This window comes from Amia ocellicauda, chromosome 9 (genome assembly GCF_036373705.1).
Source record: "Amia ocellicauda isolate fAmiCal2 chromosome 9, fAmiCal2.hap1, whole genome shotgun sequence".
NCBI lineage: Eukaryota > Metazoa > Chordata > Actinopteri > Amiiformes > Amiidae > Amia > Amia ocellicauda.
Genome location: NC_089858.1, coordinates 17,601,610 through 17,624,047, shown reverse-complemented (window position 1 = coordinate 17,624,047; position 22,438 = coordinate 17,601,610). Strand labels below are relative to the sequence as shown.

The 22,438-nt window shown below is 44.8% G+C and overlaps 3 protein-coding genes across 4 annotated transcripts in view; 1 reads left to right on the top strand and 2 right to left on the bottom strand.

The window, feature by feature from the left end:
- Positions 1 to 740: 740 nt before the first annotated feature.
- On the bottom strand, positions 741 to 3,100 carry LOC136758841 (C-signal). Its single transcript, XM_066713538.1, has 4 exons — positions 2,449 to 3,100; positions 2,048 to 2,209; positions 1,652 to 1,762; positions 741 to 999 (listed from the first exon to the last, which is right to left on the bottom strand). Exons 1-4 carry the CDS (start codon positions 2,644 to 2,646, stop codon positions 886 to 888), a joined length of 585 nt encoding a protein of 194 aa, XP_066569635.1. The 5' UTR covers positions 2,647 to 3,100; the 3' UTR covers positions 741 to 885.
- A 1,939-nt stretch (positions 3,101 to 5,039) lies between these two features.
- tmem170a (transmembrane protein 170A) lies at positions 5,040 to 10,741 on the bottom strand. Its single transcript, XM_066713539.1, has 3 exons — positions 10,412 to 10,741; positions 8,658 to 8,828; positions 5,040 to 8,149 (listed from the first exon to the last, which is right to left on the bottom strand). Exons 1-3 carry the CDS (start codon positions 10,539 to 10,541, stop codon positions 8,019 to 8,021), a joined length of 432 nt encoding a protein of 143 aa, XP_066569636.1. The 5' UTR covers positions 10,542 to 10,741; the 3' UTR covers positions 5,040 to 8,018.
- A 361-nt stretch (positions 10,742 to 11,102) lies between these two features.
- The window catches only part of cfdp1 (craniofacial development protein 1), a 40,654-nt gene continuing 29,318 nt past the window's right edge, over positions 11,103 to 22,438 (top strand). The window contains exons 1-5 of one of the 2 annotated variants that reach the window (XM_066713536.1): positions 11,103 to 11,335; positions 12,305 to 12,443; positions 12,645 to 12,891; positions 13,173 to 13,297; positions 15,300 to 15,422. In XM_066713536.1, the coding sequence (XP_066569633.1) occupies positions 11,269 to 11,335; positions 12,305 to 12,443; positions 12,645 to 12,891; positions 13,173 to 13,297; positions 15,300 to 15,422 (701 nt within the window). In that variant the 5' untranslated portion in view covers positions 11,103 to 11,268. Of the gene's footprint in view, positions 11,461 to 12,304; positions 12,444 to 12,644; positions 12,892 to 13,172; positions 13,298 to 15,299; positions 15,423 to 22,438 lie in introns of both variants that reach the window. The other variant, XM_066713537.1, reaches the window with a different exon arrangement.

The window sequence follows — 22,438 nt, the reverse complement described above, 5'->3', positions numbered from 1 at the left end:
ATTAGCTCAACAGGTGCAGCAGCACTCTCTAATAGGGTTACGATGTAAAAAACTGTTTAATTACTCGTGGGACTCTTTGTATTGTATGATCTACAGTAATAATAATAATACTTACATATACTTATACTAATTTAGATACTATCATGTATACTGTGTATACATAATTCATGGAAACATACCTTGTGTTTAATAATAGATTGCTTCAGTGTGTTACGGAAAAAAATATTCCATTATTCAGTTATGTATTTATTACTCAAATATGTATACTCAATCGATTTGAAAAGTGCCAGCATACAAGTAGTATAGATCTAATTATATGAAATAATTTGAAAGTTGCAGTTTGCCTTCTGTACAGTACTTTACTATTGGACACTTTAGATGTTAGCTGGTACTGCCCGAAAGGCGCAGAGCTTATGCTATTGCCATGTGTTTTAAGAACAGTAATATCATGCTTGTGTTAGCACAGTTGCAGGAGGGCCTGTGGGGCTGGCTGTGATCCCTCTTGGGGTGGAGGCATCACACACCAGACTGAATGGCAGAACATAAAGAAAGACAAAAAGAAAAGGAATGTCCAGAGATTGACAGTTTATTGCTATGATCCATCACAAACCATCAGCCCACAGTTGAAAGGACGGTACCATAGACGGACTGGCCATCGGGCAATTCTGGCAAATGCCCTGTGTAGACACCCGGACCGCACATCGCCAACACAACTGCCCCCCCCCCCCCCCAGACCGCAGTTTATTGGGACCCAGACTCCAGCAGCTGTCGGCTCCCTGGGTAAAAGTCAAGGGCCGTTTTTTTGGTCCCAGTGCACCCCTGGACGGGACCCTCCTCCACTGTGTCTGTTTTCAGACCCAGCAGTGGGCTGACTGGCTGGCATTTTCACCAGGGGATGCGATTGCCTTCCCAGTCCAGGAACTGGCCACAGCTTTCATCCCTCAGGGAACTGATCACGTGAAGCAGCCCTCTGACACTGTCCACAGGCTCCAGAGGGGCCTGCAAATACACATACACACACAGAGAGACACACACACACACACATTGATGTAGTGTCAGATATGAAATACTGTGCAAAAGTTTTAGGCAGGTGTGAAAAAATGCTGTAAAGTAAGAATGCTTTCAAAAATAGACATGTTAATAGATTATATTTATCAATTAACTAAATGCAAAGTGAGTGATCAGAAGATAAATCTACATCTAATCCATATTTGGTATGACCACCCTTTGCCTTCAAAACAGCATCAATTCTTCTAGGTACACTTGCACACAGTTTTTGAAGGGACTCGGCAGGTAGGTTGGCCCAAACATCTTGGAGAACTAACCACAGTTCTTCTGTGGATTTAGGCAGCCTCAGTTGCTTCTCTCTCTTCATGTAATCCCAGACAGACTCGATGATGTTGAGATCAGGGCTCTGTGGGGGCCATACCATCACTTCCAGGACTCCTTGTTCTTTATCCTGAAGATAGTTCTTAATGACTTTCACTGTATGTTTGGAGTTGTTGTCATGCTGCAGAATAAATTTGGGGCCAATCAGATGCTTCCCTGATGGTATTGCTTGATGGATAAGTATCTGCCTGTATTTCTCAGCATTGATGAGACCATTAATTCTGACCAAATCCCTGTAGAAAGACAATGAGGATGAACTCACGTCTCCTCCCCCCATGTCAGTCTTCACCCAGCCGGGGTGGATGGCCACACACAGGATCCCTTCTGCCCTTATATCCTCAGCCAGGCAGCATGTCAGCATGTTCAGAGCGGCCTAATACAGAGGAGACAGGAGTGGTGCTGAACTGACCAGGAGCAGTACAGTTTTGTGGCTTCTGATCTCTGTGGAGCAGCGGTCTGTTGTGCCATGGCTGTAGTGCACACATACTGAAGGCAGCGGCAGCCTCATAACACCCAGTGCATTTGATAATAAATATAGTTTTAAGCCTGTGCTATTACATCTGTGTCTGAGCTCACTGAAAGCACCTCTCTTGTGTGTCTTTTCAGGAGCTGACTGGGAAGCCTTCCTGATTCTGGGGCAAGAGGTGAGCTGTCATACCTTGCTACAGCGGTAGGGGTACATAGACATCCTGGCGAAGTTCTCGGGGCATTTCCTGATGGAATCCATCAAGGTGGAGATGTTGATGACTGCAGCTCTACTGCAAGACAGGCCCTCCTGGCTGCAGGTCTGCGCAGCTCTCCGCAGGTAGAGCAGGAACTCCTGGAGGAGCAGAGCAGGAGCAAGTCGGACCAGTCATTCTCATCGTCTGGTCGAATGAAATGGACAAGCACTCTAGTCCAGATAGTTAGACACTGTCTTAGTTCAGTCAACTGTTTTACCTTACCACTGAGTCTTGCCAAATTGTATTATATTACATAATACTGATTTGAATATGCTGAGGGCCTGTGAGTTACACCGTTCCAGCTGACATAATATGTCTGAACGCTGTTGACTCTCACCTTGCTCACTAGCATGGGGCCGACGACGTTAATTTTGTAAGTGTCAATCATGTGTTGAGGGCTGCTTGCCTCCAGAGTGCTGCCCACATTGATTCCTGCGTTGTTAATCACTAAGTTCAGCCCCCTGTCGTTCAGAGCCGCGCCCACCTGTTTGGCAGCTTCCCTGACGCTGATGGGGTCCCCGGTGTCTGTCGTCATGCATTGAAGCAAGAGAGGTGCTGGTTTAGCTTCTTGTAATTACTTTCGATCTTAATTTTAATTCTGCATTGTATGAAAATCCAATTGCCAATTGCCAATGATCCAACATTTAAAGATATGAGTTGCCTTCTGACCCATTGGGACCACAGTAACAATTTACTTGACTATGGTACATATTTGTGGAGTGTACAGAGTGTACATTTGTGGTTGTCAGACAATTAATTGGTCTCTCTCTTTTAATCAAATAAAACACTATGACAAAATCTCCCTTTAAATTGGACTTCCCCTTTCACTACATATCTCTTTGGGTTTTGTTTGTTTTCTCATAAAGTGGATCAAGACATATACATGAAGTGCATGGAGTGTTTCACAAATTGTGTGGAGCGTTTCTATGTGCAGTGATGGCAACAGAAACACATGTAGCAACACACAGAGGCGAGGGGTGCAGTCTTTAATTCTCCTATCACAGAATCAATGCCATGTATGTTTAAGTAGATTTAGCCTAGGGTGTTCATTCTGTATTCAGTCCTTACCTTAGCACACTGTCCCCTCCATCACTTTCCCCCAGTTTAATACTGAACGAAGGCTTTCATAACTGTTGCACAACCCTCTCTCTGTATTGTAAATGTAATGTGGATTGTTTTTGTAGATTGTGGATAAATCTGAAGAAAATCCAAATAGTAAGGATAAAAACTATTACTAATAATCTACAGTCAGACCCATTCTGCTCTTAACAAACTTCAAATTTCTGTGGGAAAAAAAAAAGAAACCTCTCTTAACCATAAAATCATATTATTAAAAAGATGTTTATTATGATCATGATGACAACGATGATGATGTCACAAGCAGATGCCAGTTATCTAAGCTGACATACATGGTTTTACAAACGATAATGTACACAATGGCTATAATGATAGTTACTTGACTTATAGAAGACTTACCTAATTGAATGATGGTGATTATGTCTGGATGCTTCTTCGCAAGTTCTTGTAAAGCCTAAAAGAAAATGTGTCAGAACATTTTGCTTTTTTCTGTGAACTGATATTTGGTTTGGTTGAATTTTCAGTTTGAATGTTACACTATGTTTAGATGTTATATTTTTAAAAGTAATAAAAATGACAAATTGAATTTTATCATTTCTGAAACATTCAGCCCTTCCACGAGAGTAATATCTCAGCACTGTGGCATCAGGCTACTGCCCAAACTTAAAAAGAGATGGTGCCACCCCCGTACAGTTGACACTGACTGACCACAAGGCAATGCAGCCCAAGAATCTGAACCGGTGTTAACACTGACAACGAGAACGCCTCCCTCCCCTTCTGCCGTGTGAGGGAGCATCACTCCCCCAGGCTTCTCCTTGATCTCTCGAGAGGGCGTCAGGCTCTTTCTTACATGATCCCTCTCCCCTGGAGGATACTGCTCCCCATTCGATCCTCCCAGTCCCGCTCTTATCTTGGCTCTGGGCCCATCTGAGTCTCGACACCCGGCAAAGAGCTGGTCAGGAAGGCTGGGTGACCCGACCAGCTGACGCACGAGCTCCAGTCCAATGCCTCAATTTGATCCAGTGATCAGAAGCCTGGAAGGTCTGCTGGATGCCATCGTTCCTCTCTCTTCACCTGGGCTGGAATGTCCTGGTCTCCCCCACTAAGCAGATCTGGAATATATGGGTAGTAACCTTTTCAGTAATTATTAACCAGGCAAAGCAAACATCAAGCAAAAGTAATTGTGAGAGTGCAGAAGGCTTTGTTCTCATGTTAGAAAAGCAAGGGAATGGTGTTCCATAACACAATGCAGTAACTGGCAAAGTCTCTTCTGTCGACACGACAACACAGTAGCGCACTTCCGGATGAAGATTCTAAACACGAGTTCAGCCAAACCCAGTGGAAGGTAAATTAGAGTTTATTTTGGTTTTAAGGGAACTATGTCCTGGGGATGAGGATGAAGCCATCAGAACCCCCCCCAACTTTCAGTCAAAGGGTGGGGGTGGGTGGAGGAGGGATGAATGCTGGAACAGTGTTGTGTGCTGCCAGATACTGAAGCTTGGAAATGTCAGGCACAAGAATGGGGTTAACCTCCCACCCCAAACTGTTTAAATCACCATTGATGGGTAAGGCTAATAAATTAGCATATTTTTATTAACTGAAGATTTGCACAGTAAAAAAAATCTTAGTTAAACAGATTAAATAGATAAAATTAAAAAAGGAAATGTTTAATTAGGGATGAAGACAGAAACTAAAGGAGTATTTTAGACAATTTTGCATTAAAATGATGTTCAGTGTTAAAATTAGGGTTAGGGTTCGAGGCATGCCTAGTTTAACACCCACTGTATATGCAGCTCTGACAACATGTAGGTTTCTGATGGAAAAAGTGATAGAAAAAAAATACCACGCAGGTTTATAATTCAAACATTTTATTAAATGGAACCAAAGAACGATTGGCACTTAGTGTAATTAAACTTAAATCAGCCTGGCTCTCAAAGAGAAGTTACTGGAACCACAATAACGGCATTAAAAACTTGTTCAGTATAGTCGGAAGGCTTTGGACAGCAAGATTGAGGAGCAAAAAGACATTCTAATAAAGAAGCAGCGCAGCAGTTTGTTGAAGAGATGTTCTGTACTGAGCTGCAAAGGACCAACACAAATGGAGGATGGCTTCTCCAAAGGGCGCACTCCTGGAAACCCCAGGTGCCACACCATGGTCCTGGAGAGCAGTAGTCCCACCAGACCAGCCCAAGAGGTGTGCCATGACACATCAAGCTCACTTTAAGCTTGATGTCCAGAATTAAAGAGTGCGATATGAGGGACTATGAGGGACTACGTCAATCTAGAGGGGCAAGGAGGAAGCCTATAAGAACTGGCACATACAAGATCTGGGGGAGCTCAGGATCCCATGATGGGACCCACCTCCGGGGACGGTCAGTTCCCCCTGCTGGAGCCCGAGTCCAAGATCTTTTAACCATTTTATGAATGATTATATTTTAAAATGAATTTTAAAAATGAATTTTAATTGTTTTTAAAGATTTAGTTGTTTTTAAAACATTAATTGTTTAGGGTTTTTTTGGTTTAGTTTTGTTCTATTTTTTTGTCAAATACATTGTCCGTTTTGGATTTAAATTTTAAATGCATTGGACCTTTTTTGTTTGTTTTTTATTTTTTTAATTGTTTTTTTAATTTTGTCCAGTGCATTTTCAGTTATTATCAATGTATTTGACCTTTTGTTTAATCACGTTTGTTTTGTTGTTTTGTGCACTTGTTTATTTAAAGTGAAGTATTTTGTTTTCGTTAAATCACAAAGATTTAAATTTTTTTTAAGTGATCTTAAGAATTGATTTAAAAAAAGTTTTTAATCACAAGTATTAAAAAATTGAAATGTTTTAATTTGTAAAATGTAAAATACTCTAAACAATAAAACAGTATTAAAGAGTGCGATACTCTAACACCCGGGGTTGTCCAGGTGGGTCCTTGGGGGCCCCACTGTGCCGTCACTCCTGTCATAATTGGCTTAATTTTACATAGAAAAAATTTCAATAACGTATTTCCCCAACACTTGAAAGTAAGTAAAAAAGCTATAATATTACAGCAGTCAAAAATGTTATGTACAGTGGGTGCCCCAGAACCAAGAATGAGACCCACTCTTCCCTAAACACCCAGGAATCCCCCAGGAGGATCTGGCCCAACTTGACAAACAGACACAACATGACTAACTGATTCAAGAAAATACAATTTAACAAAAAGACACCTAACATTTGCTCCAAGTGTTTTAGAAATTGGTGGTTTAAGGCAGACATTTCTAACCCGGGTTAAACGCTGTTCTCCAGGGTTAACTGTGGCCATATACCGTCACCATCCAATTTCCTGCCTTCTCCCCTTCCTCCGACCCCCCTTACATGGGCTCACTGCATTGTGGGAGTGGAATGTTGTACTCTTCCCAGGAGCGTCAGAGGAACAGTGACTGTGCCGATGGTGTCACTCGTTTCGGACAGGTTAACATTTGACCCGGCTTCAGAGAATCGGATTATTAAACCGGAGCCTCCTGGTCACAAAGCCTGCACAGCAAAGATTGAACGATGGAAGATTATCCAGGTTTTGCACAACCAGCTTCTCTTTACAACTTAAACTTTTTCAAAAATGTAAGACTCTGCAGGAAAAAAAAAAAAAAAAAAAAAAAAAAAAGTGCAATGTTTTGTAACCACCCCAAACATACATACACAAAATATATATATCTTTTATGTGCAAAGATAATGATTTGTTTCAATTTCCTACACAAGGTTTACATTTAATATCTGACCAGGATACGGAGTAGAAACTGCTTCTCTGTTCCTCTGGGTAAGACATGGGCCTACCATGATTGCCTGCTTCACTCTGCCGCTTCCTGCATGCTCTCCTTTCAGACCATCCACATTATAGGAAACAGGACTTGATTTGGGAGCAGACTTCGGTCATGCTCCAACAGAGGCAAGCTAACCTGGTGTGTGTATGGATTTCTCTTTGGTAAGGTTCTAGAGATTTAAAGATGATGTTAAGGAGCATGTTTTACATTATTTGCCAAAATGAACTGATTTCCAATGGACATATTTGGCATTCATTTTTGTTTGTTTGTGTTGTTAATGTTTTAAAGAAAGATATAATAAGGGTTTCTCTATTACAGTTAAGTAACAAAAGTCTTTCTATTAACTCATTTCTTTCTTCTTGCAAAATAAAACGAAGGCTCTAAGGATCACCAGGTCTTGCTTTTGACCTTTTGGTGTTCCACAGTTCACACATTTGAGAATGTCACCCGTTATAAAGTTTCTCTAATTTAGCGAAGGGCAACACTAACAGGAAAAGTCACAGACCCCAGGCTTGCAGAGACTTGGCAAGACTCTCGAGCCACATGAGACGCAAGAAATCTGTGTCTGTCCAGAGAGCCTGTGCGGTTCTTGTTCAGGGCAAAACTGCACTGCGTAGGCATCTTCCAAGAAGGGAAAACCTGGCTTGCCCAAGTGATCACTCGCCAGACTAAAGCCTGTGCAAGATAAATTTGTGCTGCATGACGGGGAGGCCCAACCGAAGTGAAGGCTGCTCTGGCCAGCAGTGTGGGTTGGCTGTTCTTCGGCTCAGCTAGGGAGAAACCAATAGCATGTAAGGAAAGAGAAAAGCCGATGTGCAGCTCAGTAAACCGGACAGAGGCGGCTTCAGGTGGCAGCCCTAGACCACTCTGCCACGGATAGACACAGAGCCAGCCAGGCTTGGGAATAAGGCCTCTTAAGGGACAGGTGCGTTTGCACGGGATGCCCCGATGGCTTGACAAGGGTTGTCTGTCCTGCAGCCCTCACTCGGTGCACATGTCCTAAGGCCCTGTCATGGCAGCTCGGCTCCTGCTCGCTCACTCCGCTATAGCGTCGCCAAGACCCTCAGGAAGGAGATGACCAGGACGCAGAACGACTGTCCCACTCCAAAAACAAGGGCTTCCAGTGAGATCATTTTTTTCCCTGCTGCTTTGTACACCCCAGCTATTGCTGCACCTGTGGACAACAAGAAAGAGAGCAAGCATTACGTACAGCACACCCCAGGAAGAACGTGCCGCAATAATTATATATACATTTTATTTTTAGAAAAAGCAAGACTGTTTACAGATATATCACAGGACCAAAGACACTTGTTCCTCAGAGTTACTCAAGTGGAAACTGCTGCATACAGGTGAATGACCAAACCTCTGAAAGTACAAACCATAGACACTGGCAGACTGGGCTGCCATTCAACCACTGAAACGAAATTACCCACAAGGCAACATGGCCTCGGCCAAATCAAAACTCTGCCCTTCCCATGAATCAATTGTTTCCATCACCATTTAAATTGAAAGACGCCACATTCTACTAATTACAGTTAAAAGCAATTAAACTTTGACAGGGTGCAAGTTTCTAATTTGTGAATCCTGGGCAGGGTTAAAGTCTCAAGCTGGTCTAGGCCCCCCGTGTGCATTTTTCTGCAGATGCATAGCTGTACACTGCAGATGGAGAGAGAGAGACGTACTGGTGAGGGCCCCTCCGAAGGCTGGCCCCACGATGCTCATGAGCAGGATGGCCACGGGCATGAAGCGGGCTGTCTTGTGGTGCCGGAGCGTGATGAGGGCCAGCAGGGCGGCGGGAAGGTGGAAGGCCAGGGAGGAGACCAAAGCCCAGAGGAACACGCCGTACCACATCTCTGAAACACAGCAACACACAGCCGTGGTGAACTCTGTGCTCTGCAGCACACAGCACACCGCCACGAAGCAGGGAAAGCCCGCACTGCTGCACAATTAAAATGACAATTTAAAATCATGACGAACCCAGGAGCATGAGTGGGAAGACAGGATTATAACAATGGGTTAGAGAACAGTATGAAGGTAAACCAATGACCTTTAAACCCTGATAACTTCAACATTCGAGTTCATGTGATAAAACAAAATCTAATAACTGCACAAAATATGTCAAAATAAACACACTTATGACAACCTTCTGGAGTATAACCATTGAGGGGTAATGTCTTTGGGTGATTGTAATCACCGATTGACAGACAATGGTGACAGCACACTCCCCATGTTCAGCTGTGGTCTCCAGGGCTGTTCATTCCTGAGGATTTCAGCAAGGTTATGTGTCATACCAGTTGATTATTTGTATTTTTTCCATCATCCATTTAAATCTATCCAGAAAGCCATGAAATTACAGTTTCAGAAGGGTGCATTTACTAACACGGCCATCTCCTGCTTAATGATTCATTACCAGTCCACTGTTCAGACTGCAGCTAACTTTGCAACAAGAATTAAAAGACTAAATAAACTGTCCTGCAGTAAACACACTTTGGCTGGAAAAAGGGAGCGAGGCGCTGTCCTTGTGCTAACAGGGCGTTATATAAGAATGAGCATTTATGACCCTGAGATATAATCCTGTGAACGATTAGTACATTTACATAAACAGGCTTTGGTCCAATTTGACACATTAGTTTAAATGTATTCATTCTCTGCTGGTTAAAATGACATCCCTACATCCAATGGGAAAATAAGCCAAAACAGGCCAAGAAAAAAGCTTAAAAAACAAAATCAACTTCAACTAGACCACTCCTGCAAGTGATGCACAGGCTTAGGTTATGGTTAGACTAAACTGGAGATACTGGTAAAGGTGGGAATGGTGGTATGGGTCCGTTAAGGTGGTTTTTTTTTAATAGCCGAGATAACTTTTGCATCTGAGGAAAGTTTAGTGTTGGACTTGAGTCAGACTTGCCAGGAGACATCTGTGTGATGTGGATGTGTTTGCCCACAGCACCCCAGCCTGCACACATACTGCACTGTGACTGAATACATTTCACGTCAACGCTTAATTCTCCTTTGCGTCACCTAAACAGGGTTCAAATACACCAGAAATGTCAATGCTAAGTGTTCATAGCAGTGTTTGCATGGACACAACACGAGCAAAAACAGTACAAGTCACTTAAACCAGCAGCACAGCTTCCGGGTTGCTACTGTGGTCGTAGTCCAGCATTTGAGCAAAATAACTGCGATTGCTTTAAATTGTTTATATAACTAGAGCGATCTTTACCTGCATAAATTAGGTACTTATGCATTTCATCTGTATGGATTATGAACACCGCTCAGACTGTACCTAAGTCCCATACACTTTAGCTTCCATAGATAATCAGGTAATTATAACAAGACTATTATTCACAACTGTAACCAAATGATCTAGTACGAGTAGAAATACAGGTGCAGGATCCACATCTGACCAATCATTTACGCCGTTGTTAGCGCTCACCTGAGAAATCGCACAGCGAAGACGAGTTGAAGCACTGGGTGCCATTTTCCGCCTTTGGGACCAAATTCAGGCTGAGGATCTGCTGCACAAACCCCGCTGCACCATTTGCGTCGTTACTGCCGCTCTGCATCGTTCAGCCATGGACAAATAAAGGGCCAGCAGTGACGGGAAAATAAAACCACCAGCTTCCAAGGCATTCAAATCAGATTGCTCGCAAACGCTTCTTCCCTGGGCGGATTAACCCAACCAAAACTTCCACTTCAGAGCACCACGTCACCTCGTCCCACAATCTGACCTACAGTAACCCATTTTGCGGCGACTGACGTGCACGATTGACAACGTTTTAAAACAATCACAGTGCAGAACGCACCAGCGGAGGCGGGACATAATATGAAAGTGACCAATAACAAGACGAGGGTGTGGCTACATCATAAATAATAATAATACCGTATGTTCAAGTGTAAAAACTATGGTTTAAAATATGCTTTAAGTGGAGGCTTGTATACTCTGGATAGGTTTGAACGCTAACGGTTTGTTTCATGCACTACGATATACACAAACCAACCATATTTGTTCATGAAAAAGAATTGGAAATGCGTTCATGTCTTGCGTCTGTTTCTGAAAGTTTGAGCCTGTGCGGCTGCCGTAGCGTAGTGTAGGGATTGGTTGCGGAAGCGGAACCCAGGCCGCTGTGTGAGTGAGTGAGTGAGTGAGTGAGAGAGAGAGTGAGAGAGAGAGAGAGAGAGAGAGAGAGAGTGAGAGTACCAGCGTGCTGTCCGCTTATTTCACAGGGACACCGATATCGATGCTTTACATCCTTTAAACACGGCTTTGCTCCAGTTGGTATCGACAGAACAATGAACTACTCAGATTACGATTCCGAAGATTACTCGTCGGGCGCAGACGATGACTATGTTCCTTCCGGTAATTTATATATTGTGTTTAGATTCAGGCAGTAGTTTGTTATTACAGCTCATGCCATTCTCCTGTTGTGATCGCACCTAAAATGATAGTGCTTGATGTTGAGTCCTTGCGGTGTAAAGCTAAAGGTAATCTTTCCCCTCTTTGATTACTGTTTACTGTTCAGTGGATCTGATCCACGCAAAGAAACCAAAAAAGGTGGACTGCTGTTTGTTTACATTTCATTTGAAGGTGTTATGTTAGCTGTGGCAAAGACTGTCCAATAACTGTGGTTTACTGGAGCTCTAGTGTAGATATGTGTATTTGACTTACAACTATTTTAGATTCTTATAACATTCTTATAGGAATATATGTATTATTCATAATTATAAGACCTTTATTGGTCGTTAAATTGTTAATAGTTCCAAAAGTGCTCTTGCAATGATCATGGTTATATTGTGGGGGTAAATTTAACCATTATCAATTGTCATAAATGGACATTTATCTTCTCTGCAAGCTTGAATGTAGAATAAAAGTTCTGTTATACTGAATCCCAAATCACACAAGATTTTGAAAACTCCCTGGGACAAGAGGTTTAAATGGCAGCCTGTCTGTGTGTGTATCTAACCTACATCCACATTACTGCTAGCAAATTAGCTGAAACTAAGTGCTGTTAAGATTATTCCCTTGGGAATCATCTTAGTCTCTTGAGTATATTTATAGCAGTCCAGGCAATTTACTTTAAGAAATGTCCCAAAGGTTCAAGAGAGAAACTCGCTCCTGGTCCTGGAGAACCACAGTTCTGCATGGTTTACAGGCAAGTTACAATCCACAAATGCTTTGAGTTAGTGGTGATTTACACTGATGAATTGGGGAACAGCTCAGGATGAATGAAGGGGAGAAGATGCTGTCCTTCTCTCTGACAAGGAGTGAGTATCCCCTTGGTCGATGCAGTTCTTACATATGAGCTCCGGTTGTTCCTTCGTGCGACAGACGATGACTTGAGCGAAGATGACATGAGTGAGTGTGTGAAGGAGGAGCTGGTGGAGGGAGAAGCAGGGGAGAGTGCGGAAGGTCCAAAGAAGACGATGGCAGGGAAGAAGAAGAAAAGCAGTAAAGGCGTCCTGGCAAGGTGAGAGGGTGATGATTAAATTGTACGATGGCATTGCTTTCATTGGTTGCTTTCATTGGTTTACGGTTTCAAATGTTACTCTCCCCTACACATAGGAATTTTGCAGCCAATCAGATGTGACCATAGTCTATCCTGATTCAGGCCTTACCCTTCACTGTGAGACTGGGCACTCCTGGGTCACTGAAGTTCATCTCTCCACAGAAAGAGAAAGAAAGGAGGTCTGCGGCTGGAGGAGGGGACTGAGACCAGGGAGGAAGGTGCCACAGAGGTGTTGCAGGAGGGGCAAGAGGAGGATCCCTGTTCAGGAGAGAGGAAAGGAGTGAAAGTAGAGGATAAGAAGAAGGCCGACGATCTGTGGGCCAGCTTCCTCAGTGACGTGGGCCAGAAAGTCAAACCCGCACCCACGGTCACGGCTGCAGCATCGGCGCCACCTGCACATGGCCAGCAGGTACCCAATGCATGCGAGAAGAGCTGCTCTTGTTCTCCTATCTGTATGGTCTGTCTGACAGATCAGTGTTTCTATATTTCCATTTGTAAACTCTGTATAATCATTGACCAGTGCCCACTCTGGACTGGCACTGGTCAATGGTTATGCAGATTCGAATGACTCTGTAACTCAGGTAAGGGACCCTGTGCTCCCAAGTTGAGATTCCAGTAGTGCTAACGCAAGGAGTCTTTGTCTTTGTTTTAAGTTGCTCTGTAGAAATGACTGGTCTGCCACTCTCGCAGGCTGACGGAGACAGTCAGGGCAGTTCAAGCCAGGCGTCCGCTGAGACTAAGGAGCCGGCTCAGAGCAAAGCGCCTTCGAAGATCACTATCACCAAGGTGTTTGATTTCGCTGGAGAGGAGGTTAGGTAAGTGTCATTATCATGTATGTATGTATGTATGTATGTATGTGTGTGTGTGTGTGTATGTATGTATATAATTTTATTATTTCCCCTCCCCATCAACCAAGTGTAAACCGTTCAAAATCGAAATGAATTGTAAAAAGCACAAACCTTGAATTATCTTTATAATGAATTGAGATTTTTCTGCTTTATTTGCTGTCCTTTTCTCCTGCCTTTTTATTGAGTTTGATCAGATGTGGAGGTATTGTGCTTTTTTAGGAACACTGTATATGTTATATAACAAATATAAATGAGGCCTTGCAAGACTTTCATTTCCCACAAGATGGCATCACCGCTTCAGGATTCACCTCCGTAGACACCATATTTTCGTGTTGTTTACCAATGTTGACACAAGCGGTTCAGTCTTCACACAGCCAAGAATCAGCTGTCCTGATTGTGTTTGTTTACTGTGTGTTTTCAGTTAGTTCACCATTAATTAATAAATAGGTTTGATTTAGATGATTTCCTGTTTATAATTTTCCAGGTTTTTTAGTCGAATATTTGAGTGCACCACTGTTACAGGGCCTTCCAGTCTCTCTTTAGAAAGCTCATGTATGTATGGATGTTAATGTATTGTATTTCTCTTAACCTGTCCAGGAAAATTGGGGGATGGGGGGGCTTGCTTACTCTTCTTCCTTGGTGTGGAAGGAGGTTATTTTCATTCCGTCAGAAAAAAAAGGCTTAGCTTCCACCACAGACAATCCATGGTGCTGTCATCGCGGAGCAATGGACACGTTTTGTCATCGTCCATGTGAGGCCGGGGAGATTTGTGCTCTGTTATTGGAGAGTGATGAGTTGACATGTGAAAGGACTGTATTGTGCTGGAAACACGAGGGGGCAGTTGACAGGAGAGTTCAGGGGTGTTTTCTCAAGGTTACTTATGTCAATCAGTTGCATTAGGGGAAGGGAATATAAATAGAAACTACAATAAAAAAAATATGTATGTGTATGTATTCTGGCGATTTATTGGCTTTTGGTAAACACCTGTGTACAGAGACTTGCTTTAAAACTGCAGACTTGCCTGAGTGTGACTGTGTGTGAGTTTGACTGTGTCAGTGTCAGTGGAATAGGACCTTGGAATGACACTGGTAAAGCAATATAAGCCTTATAAAGACAACTAGTGTTGTGTGTCTCTATCATCAGCTTTGACTGTGACCTCCCCACCCCTCCGCCGGGGCACAGCTGCCCTGGCGGCCACACCATCTCCCTACCGAAGTCAGAGAGCAGGGCGTCCAGAGCTTGTTATATCTATGATGCCCACGTTGCCTGTGAAGGGCTCTATTAGTCTGCAGAGTCAGGGCGCAATCCTGCATTACACTCTGAGCCACAGGGGCTGTGGCAGTCAAAGGTCAGAGAAACATGTTATCTGTGATTGAGCCTTCGATCCGCTCGGGGACTGCGCGGGGGGGGCGTTGCTGAGCACTGCGGTCAACTCGGGTTACCTCCACTCTTAATAATTGAACAGATCCTTTGCCACTTTGACATTTACTGCATGACGCCATCCCAGTCTGATTGAGTTGTAGTTGCTTTTGCGGCAGGGCTGTAAGGGGGAGTTGGGGTGGGGGTGGCGGTGATATCAGTGATGTTTACAGATGGAGTCGGCAGGCAGGTGTGTGTCAGTGTTGTCAGCTGAGGCTGCAAACGTCTGCAGAGGGCACATCGGTGACGGACCGCGGTGTCTGAACTGAGGCGGGTCGCATCTGAGTGGGTTTTTTAAGAGCACTGCGCCAGCCGTACGAGGTGGCAAGGTCGGAGGTTATAGTCCATGTCTACTTTTAGCTATTTTGTTTTCTTCCTTTTCCCTTTTGCGGTTCTCCACATGACTGTTAGCAGTCTTCCTGGCTCGTTGAGGGAACAAGTGTCAAGCGATGGTCTCTGTAAGCTTGGCTAAGAGAGTCCTCAAGTGTTCTAAAGTTAAACCGGACTGCCTGCCCCGCCCTGCATAACTGTCTCTCCTTGTGTCTCGCAGGGTGACGGAGGAAGTTGATGCTGACTCCAAGGAGGCAAAATCCTTCCTGAAGAGCAAGGAGATGGAAGACAGTGATGGCGGGCCCACCCGACCCACAGCCCCTGCACTGACGCCAGGACCCAGGTATTCTTGGCACTCCCAGAATGCACTTTGTTAAGGACATTGGTGACAAACAAGAAACAGGCCTTGATCGCTGTGCGTGTAGAAACCATTGCTTAAACAGGAATGTGGTAGAAATGTATAGTACTACATTTATTTAAGAGCAGTTTAATTAGTAGTTTAATGACAAAAACAGCTTAAAAAAAAACACAACAAAGGGAGTAGTTCCTTAACTACTTTCCAGTGTGAACGGCTTGTGTGTGTGCACCTGTGAGCACAAACCAGTGATTCCTTCTCATGTTTCAGACCGTCTCCTGTGAAGTGTAGGTCCAGATTATGGGATGGATCAGGACAGGGTGTGTGTCATTAGGACTGCGGGGCTCTGCTCTTTGAAAGAGAGGCTCTCATCGCCCCAGGCGCGTTTCCCATCGATTTCTGAAAGCTTGCTAAAATTCAGCTTTGATCCTCCTTTTATGCTCTCAGTTTGAGAGTTTTGGTATTGGGATTAATTCATTTATTTTATTTTTTGCAACAAGAATGCAGTTATTCCCATTGCTTTTTTGTATTATTATTATTAGTAGTAGTAGTAGTAGTAGTAGTAGAGGTGTTTTAATTGTTTAATTTTGTTTGGTTAACTCTTTTTTCAATGACAGATAAATGTTAGATCTATCACCTTAATGGGTCCCTCCCCCCTTCCTCCTGTTTGTTAATCGGTTGTTTTGTGTCTGCTTTATGACTCTTACTACAATAAATACCCACCACAGCTTCAGCAGCACTGTGATTCTAGCAACAATTGAAGATTGAAATGCAGCAGGATGGACCCAGCCTGAAATTATTTATTTTATTATCGATTTATTTCATTTATTAATGCATGTGTGTGTGGTTGTTTTTGATCTAGTGCATTAATGTGCACATGATCCTGCCAGATAGAAACATCACATCAAGAAAGTGGGGAAAAAAAAGATAAAGAGCTGATGATGCAGCTGTGTGAAGCTCCAGGGATGTTCCTGCAGCTGGTGGGGTGTCAGTGAGGAGGCTGTGCTGGATGGTGGTGGGTGAGGAGGTTGGCAGGGTTGGTGCCAGGCAGTGGAGGGTGCGCAGGGCAGTGCAGCACAGTGCCAATTCAGGGCCTCCTCTTGTGCTGGGCTCTGTAGGCTATTTGCAGTCGCCATGGCAGTTATGCTGTAGAGGAGAGCATGTGCCCTAGGCATGCACATGGACAGCCTTCTGTCCTTTATAGTTTCTCCTCGGAGCGGCCAGCCACGGCCCTACCCGGGATGCGTGCTCTCCTCCACAGGAAGCAGAGTGCGTCCCGAGGCGTTTCCTGCATTTAGAAAAGTGCTTACCTTCGACAACAGGAAATTAGTTTGTCCCCCTTGCCCCGTGAGGAATAGGCTGTTATGCTTGATGAATGTTTTTCTCTTCCCTCCCCACCCTCTGAAGAAGAATAGGAAACCCCAAAAAGACTTAAAGGGGTAGAGTTTGTTATTAGGATTGTGTATGGAATTGTGCGATCGAGTAAATCATGCCTGCGTAACTGCAACTACTACATTCTTTGTTTTTGTTTTTTCTTATTTCTTTTTTTATATAAAATTGCAATCCCAGACATTGCTATCATGATCCAGACTCAGGTTGATTGAGCTGATAAGGACCTGCAGCACTGAGCCAAAAAGATCTGGGATTTCCTGATGTAGATGGAGGCCAGCCAGGCAGTATTAATGCATAGTGGGATCCGTCTCATGCTAACAGCCAGGTCCCATGCTAATGTCCACAGCCAGGCTGATTGAGAGAGAGGGAAAGAGGGGAGGGTTTGGGTAGAGAGGCCCGCTGTCACTTGGCGTGTTTCTCTCCTGCATGTTGATCATGCAGGGCACGGCCTGTCGGGGTTATGCTGCACTCCCTCACACACAGCACAGGCCTGTGGCCGTACCAGAGACTGACAGGCCGTGTGTCTGTCGCCCCTGCTCTTGCTGACCCTTTAGGACATGGAACACAGAATCTGGAATGTGTGACGCGTTGGCCCGAGTCCCTGCAGTTTGTACGCATTCAGCTTTCAGGCTGTGAAAATAGCTGTCCCCTACTGCTGTCCCCATCTTCTGTCCCTTGTCTCCTGTCCCCTGTGGCTAACATTCCTCTAGAGTTCCTTGAGAGGGTTTCTGGGCTGCTGCCACCAGCTGGAGAGCTTGCTATGTGATTTGAGGCTTGAGCTGTAAGGAGGCTGAGTCAGCACTCCAGCAGCCAAAAACCCTCCTGCTCCCCAGTGCCACGCTGCTCGAGTTCCTTAATAACACTGCTTCATGGAACGGAAGGATTTTTCCTTTTTTTTTTCCGTTTCACTCATAAAATAAAAACGAATTGAAATACGAATCTAAAATATAGAATACTCTTAGTGATTAAGAAGCAAGAATGCAGGTCAAGGGACTCACAATGAACCCAAGTGAACTCGTAGTGTTTCTTATCTTGGGTTAAAATTTGACAGTATTTTTGTGGAAGGGCCAATCCCCTGCAATGTGTCTGAGGCCTCTGTGCCCGAGTCCAGTCCAGTCCCAGCATCGCCTAGTCCCAGTGCAGTCCTGTCCGGTCCAGTCCCAGTGTGGTCCAGTCCTGCGCTGCAGCTCCCTCAGGCTGGTCTCTGTAAGCAGTCCAATCCCTCTGCCATGAGAATTATTTTATTTAATATCGTGACACATTTATCTAGTAATAATTCTTTTGCCTATCTAAGGATACACTTCCCAATTCGCATATCGGGCGGTGTAATGAACCCTGAATTATTTACAGCACCTTCTCTCCACTCAGCCAGCCAGCGAGTGAGTGAGAGAGGGAGAGAGGCTCAGCCGGGCGCACAAGGCTCTGGCTAGTGTATATCATACAGCTGCCTTGCTGCACTCGGCAGTTTTTACATCATTGCCAGGCACTGGGACGTCCTAATTATGCCAGGATGGAGGAGGGGGGGTTGTGTTATAAAGGTTGTACGTACACCCATTTTATTATAATGTATTTATTTCATTAAATGATGTCGGAGACAGCGAGCAGTGACTGCAGATGACAGAGCTATAGTCTTCTGCTGGAGCTGCTGCTGCTGCTATTATTATTATTATTATTATTACTGTCGTACGATGCTGGCACCTTTATGGACGAAGACTCGCGTTCAAGACCCATTTGTATTGGATATACAGGGGGCAGGGCTGTAAAACGTTTCCCGGTTATTTCAAGGGGACAGGTTAAGCTGCACACACAGAGCACGGTGCTGAGATAAATCAGTGATGTGAAGCAGAGTCAAGACCGAGCGAGGGGTGCTAATGAGGTGCGATGCCTTTCAGTTACCATCGGGACCCGACTTATTTTGGGCTCCAAGCCCCCATGTTTACAAGGCCCAGGAGTATTATGCCGCTGCTGGTATGCCTCACACTGTTGTTATCACTACGGGACTTCTCCAGGGAAACAGGGAAGGTGAATAAGGTATTATTCAGCCTTTTAACACGTCTCTGTCAGCACTAGCATTGCACTGTACTGTACATATTCATGGCCCCTTTCCCTGTCCTCCTCCTGTGTGTCACCTCACTGCCTCCTACACCCCCCTACGTGTGGGAGACTGGCCCTCTGAGCACCAATGTGAGGCCTGGACCTGGGGAGCGAGAGCTACTGTTGTCAGTGTGGTCAGGCAGAGTTGTGGCATGGCGTGAGTGGGGCGCACCGTGAGCGAGAGCGCAGGAATGCAGCACTCGGGTGCAGCTGTGTGCGCGCTCATAATCACTGCCTTTCTTCTTTTCCCAGAGCCCGGCGTCTTTCATGCACTGCCAGGTTTTGAAGTGGTGGGAATATGAGAGAGAGAGAGAGAGAGAGAGAGAGAGAGAGAGAGAGAGAGAGAGAAGCCGCCCTCAGGCACCAGCCTCTGGGTTAAAGACGGGCCCTGTGTATACTACAGATATTGCTGCTGCAACATCAAATAACTATATCTCTGCCTTTGAAGATACTGCTTATCTGGGGAGGACTCAATGCATAGCGTTGCTGGGGTCAGACACAGGCCTCCCGGATGTGAGATTCAGAGTGTGTGTGTGCTCTCTCTCTCTCTAGTTGGGAAAAATATATATAATATAATTTTCTCACTCTTTTGTCCTTCACTCCATACTACACCTGCTGTTTGTGCAATAACACCTCTGTTTAACAGTTGATTCCTCCTCTAAATGAAAGAGGAAAAAAAACAAAAAAGTCCTTCGGGGAAAAAACACATTCTCGCTCCCTTCCTTCACACTGCGTCTGTGCCTTCTCACTGTCTCTCAGTTCACCCCATTCTCTAGGCCACATCGCTCTCGGGTCGTGATCAGCGGGGAAAGGCTTTCTGCAGGTCACTCTTCACCCCACTCAGGGCCTAAGTCACTACTCAGAGGTGACAACTTCATCTTAAAAAACAAGGAGAAAACGGCATTTAACCCTATTGGATGGAGATGGTATTTGGCAGAATTTGAATGTGACATGAGAGACTTTGCAGATTTTAAGGAGAAGATTATGTTTTTGTGTGCCAAAACTAAGTAAAAGTAAAAAGCCAGATTGACTGACCTGTCAGATGGCAGTCCGAAAAACCCAGTAGCTCCCACAAGGCCAGAAGAAGACCTTTTCTGTGATTGTCAACTAACATGGCAGCTGTCAGGCTGTACCAGAGGGTGTGTGGGGCTGGTGTACACATCACTGGACCACAGATGCCACAGAGCCCTCCTGCCAGCCAATGGATTGACAGCAACTCTAAAAACAGCAGCTCCTCCTCTTGTGGGCGTCTGAAACCCAGCAGTGTGATCATGTCCGGGCCCCGGCGGGTGCCAGTCTCCTGGAGATGGGGAAATGCAGTGCTGGCTGTCAGTAGCACTGCCCTCCTGATTTATAGCAGTAAATAAATAATATTCAATAAATAAATGCACACGTCTGTGGCTGTGAGACATAGTCTTTCAAAAAAAACAAAGACGAGGTGTGATTTAAAAACACAAAACAAAGAAAATAAATATCAGTGGTAGCTGATTAAAACTCAAAAGAAATGCAACAGAACAGACCTGTTGTCTGTAGATGAGATTAAGGAAGAGTTGAGAGAGACACATTCACTTTATATTATAGGATATATTTATATCAATCTATATATGAATTATTGCTACTGAAAAGTCACCTTTTGGAAAAGGGAAGTGACAGCTTCCACTGTTGAATCGGCCGCAGTTCATGAATTGTAATAGGTCCCCTAAAGTAGACACATTTTTATGTTTAATGTGTGTGTGTGTATATATTGTTCATACACTGGCAAGGATGCGATCATCAGCCTGTGAGGTGTTACTTTGGGATCTCGGTAATGACTGCCATTTCCTCCTGGTCCTCGCCTTGGCTGGGCAGCGTAAGTACCCTCCACCTGATTCGAAATAGACCCTTGTCTGGTTCCCAGGAAGTTACCGTCGTTCACTCTGAAGCTGAACCACAGAACCGCCTGCGCTGAGGAAGGTGAATCTAGGCTTTGTTTTTAAGCTCTTAACAACACTGACGTGTGAGGCTGGAGTCAATGTGCTTTCTTGGTATTTCATTATTTTATAAAGTGAAAAAAAAATGGCTGAAGCACTTGGAGGGATAGAATGATGCAGAAAAAGAGTAAAAGGAAGAAAAAGAGAAAAATGACAGGAAAGGCAGGAAGAAGAAAATCAACAACCAACCAACAAAGGCTCCTAAACAGAGCGGAGAGGATGGAGTGACGAGCTCAGGGCCCAGTGAGAAGGCAGCTCCGCCCCAGTGCTGCCCAGCTACATAATTGTTTCCATGTGAAGACGACATACACACACACAGGCCTGCCTTTCTAATTATAGAGACCAGATCTCAGGGGTCTAAAAATAAAAAGGCTGTTTCACATTATTACAGTGCCTGAGAATAGACCTGTGATGAGCTCCCAAGGCCTGCAGGCCTGCTCTCTTTGTTTCTTTCTTTGTCTTGTTTATTTATTTCTCTCTTTCCGGGTTTGACTCCATTTCTGCCAGTCAACTGTGCCACAGAGTGTTGCCTTCCTGCCAAGTTGGTAGGCCTGAGGATGCCTGGCTTGGAGTGTGTCATCCTGTGTGCATGTGTGTGTGTGTGTGTCTGTACGGTATCTCCAGTGTGACTGAAGCAGCATATGTGTTAAACTGCTTTCCTGTAGCCCAGGCCCCAGAGCTGTGGGAAGCCCTACAACACAGTGAGAAACCTGAACTGCAGGGGACACAGAGGAAAGCTCGCTCTTGGCTTGAACGCTGCAGGGCTGTTAACTTTTAATTTCACCATCTCATAAGGTGAACTACTTCTATATACAATACCTCCATTTGTTATATATAGAATCTTTAATCTTTGTGTAAACAGGAGCAGGTGGAAGGGAAAGAAAATGATCCAGGCTGGTGTTGGGGAAGGGCTCACTGTGAGGGGCCAGGATGTAATCCGTTTGGTGCCTTTATTCTGAACCATTTTTGTTTATACTCCTCCTTCAGTTCCCAGTCTTGCTGAAAGCATTTTGGGGCTGCCCTGGGGTTCACTACAGCAAGCTGCAGAGCCATACCTGACTGCCTTGGGCAGGGGTGCTGTAGGAGGTGAAAACAAGCCTGTCAATAACTGACTGTGTCGGGCTCACATCCAGCCTATTAGGGGGCTGAATTCCTTGGCCTCTGATAAAACAAATCCTGTCCTTCGTCTCTGGCTTCTGTCTTTAAAATCAGAAGGCCTGCTTTATTGCTTCCTCCCTCCCTGAGCTTGGGGACCCTGCACAGAGAGAGTGCGGAGTGCGCGCCCCCTGGGGCCTCACAGGTGAAGGGGTCAAGCGATGCGGGACCCTTACAGGATGCTTTTGCCAACTGATCAATGCAAATGTGGCGCCGAAGCCTCCGTTAAATGCTAGGGAAGCCACTCCTGAGAAAACGTAATTATCCAGCAGACTGCTGCGTACTGTGGCCAGGCCAGGGTGACCCTGGGTTGGTGAGGCAGGTTAGAGAATGTGTTCATTGGAAAGGGAAGTGTGCTGCTTTGTCACTTACTGACAGCCCTCACCCTTGCAC

What these genes read in the sequence shown, in the direction of transcription:
- LOC136758841 (XM_066713538.1), bottom strand. Translation starts at nt 2,646, where the DNA reads ATGACGACAGACACCGGGGACCCCATCAGCGTCAGGGAAGCTGCCAAA. An exon ending in GCCCCATGCTAGTGAGCAAG is followed by an intron (nt 2,210 to 2,448) that starts GTGAGAGTCAAC and finishes CTGCTCCTCCAG; the next exon opens with GAGTTCCTGCTCTACCTGCG. An exon ending in CTGACATGGGGGGAGGAGAC is followed by an intron (nt 1,000 to 1,651) that starts GTGAGTTCATCC and finishes GTGTATTTGCAG; the next exon opens with GCCCCTCTGGAGCCTGTGGA.
- tmem170a (XM_066713539.1), bottom strand. Translation starts at nt 10,541, where the DNA reads ATGCAGAGCGGCAGTAACGACGCAAATGGTGCAGCGGGGTTTGTGCAG. An exon ending in TTCGCTGTGCGATTTCTCAG is followed by an intron (nt 8,829 to 10,411) that starts GTGAGCGCTAAC and finishes GCTGTGTTTCAG; the next exon opens with AGATGTGGTACGGCGTGTTC. An exon ending in CTTCGGAGGGGCCCTCACCA is followed by an intron (nt 8,150 to 8,657) that starts GTACGTCTCTCT and finishes TGTTGTCCACAG; the next exon opens with GTGCAGCAATAGCTGGGGTG.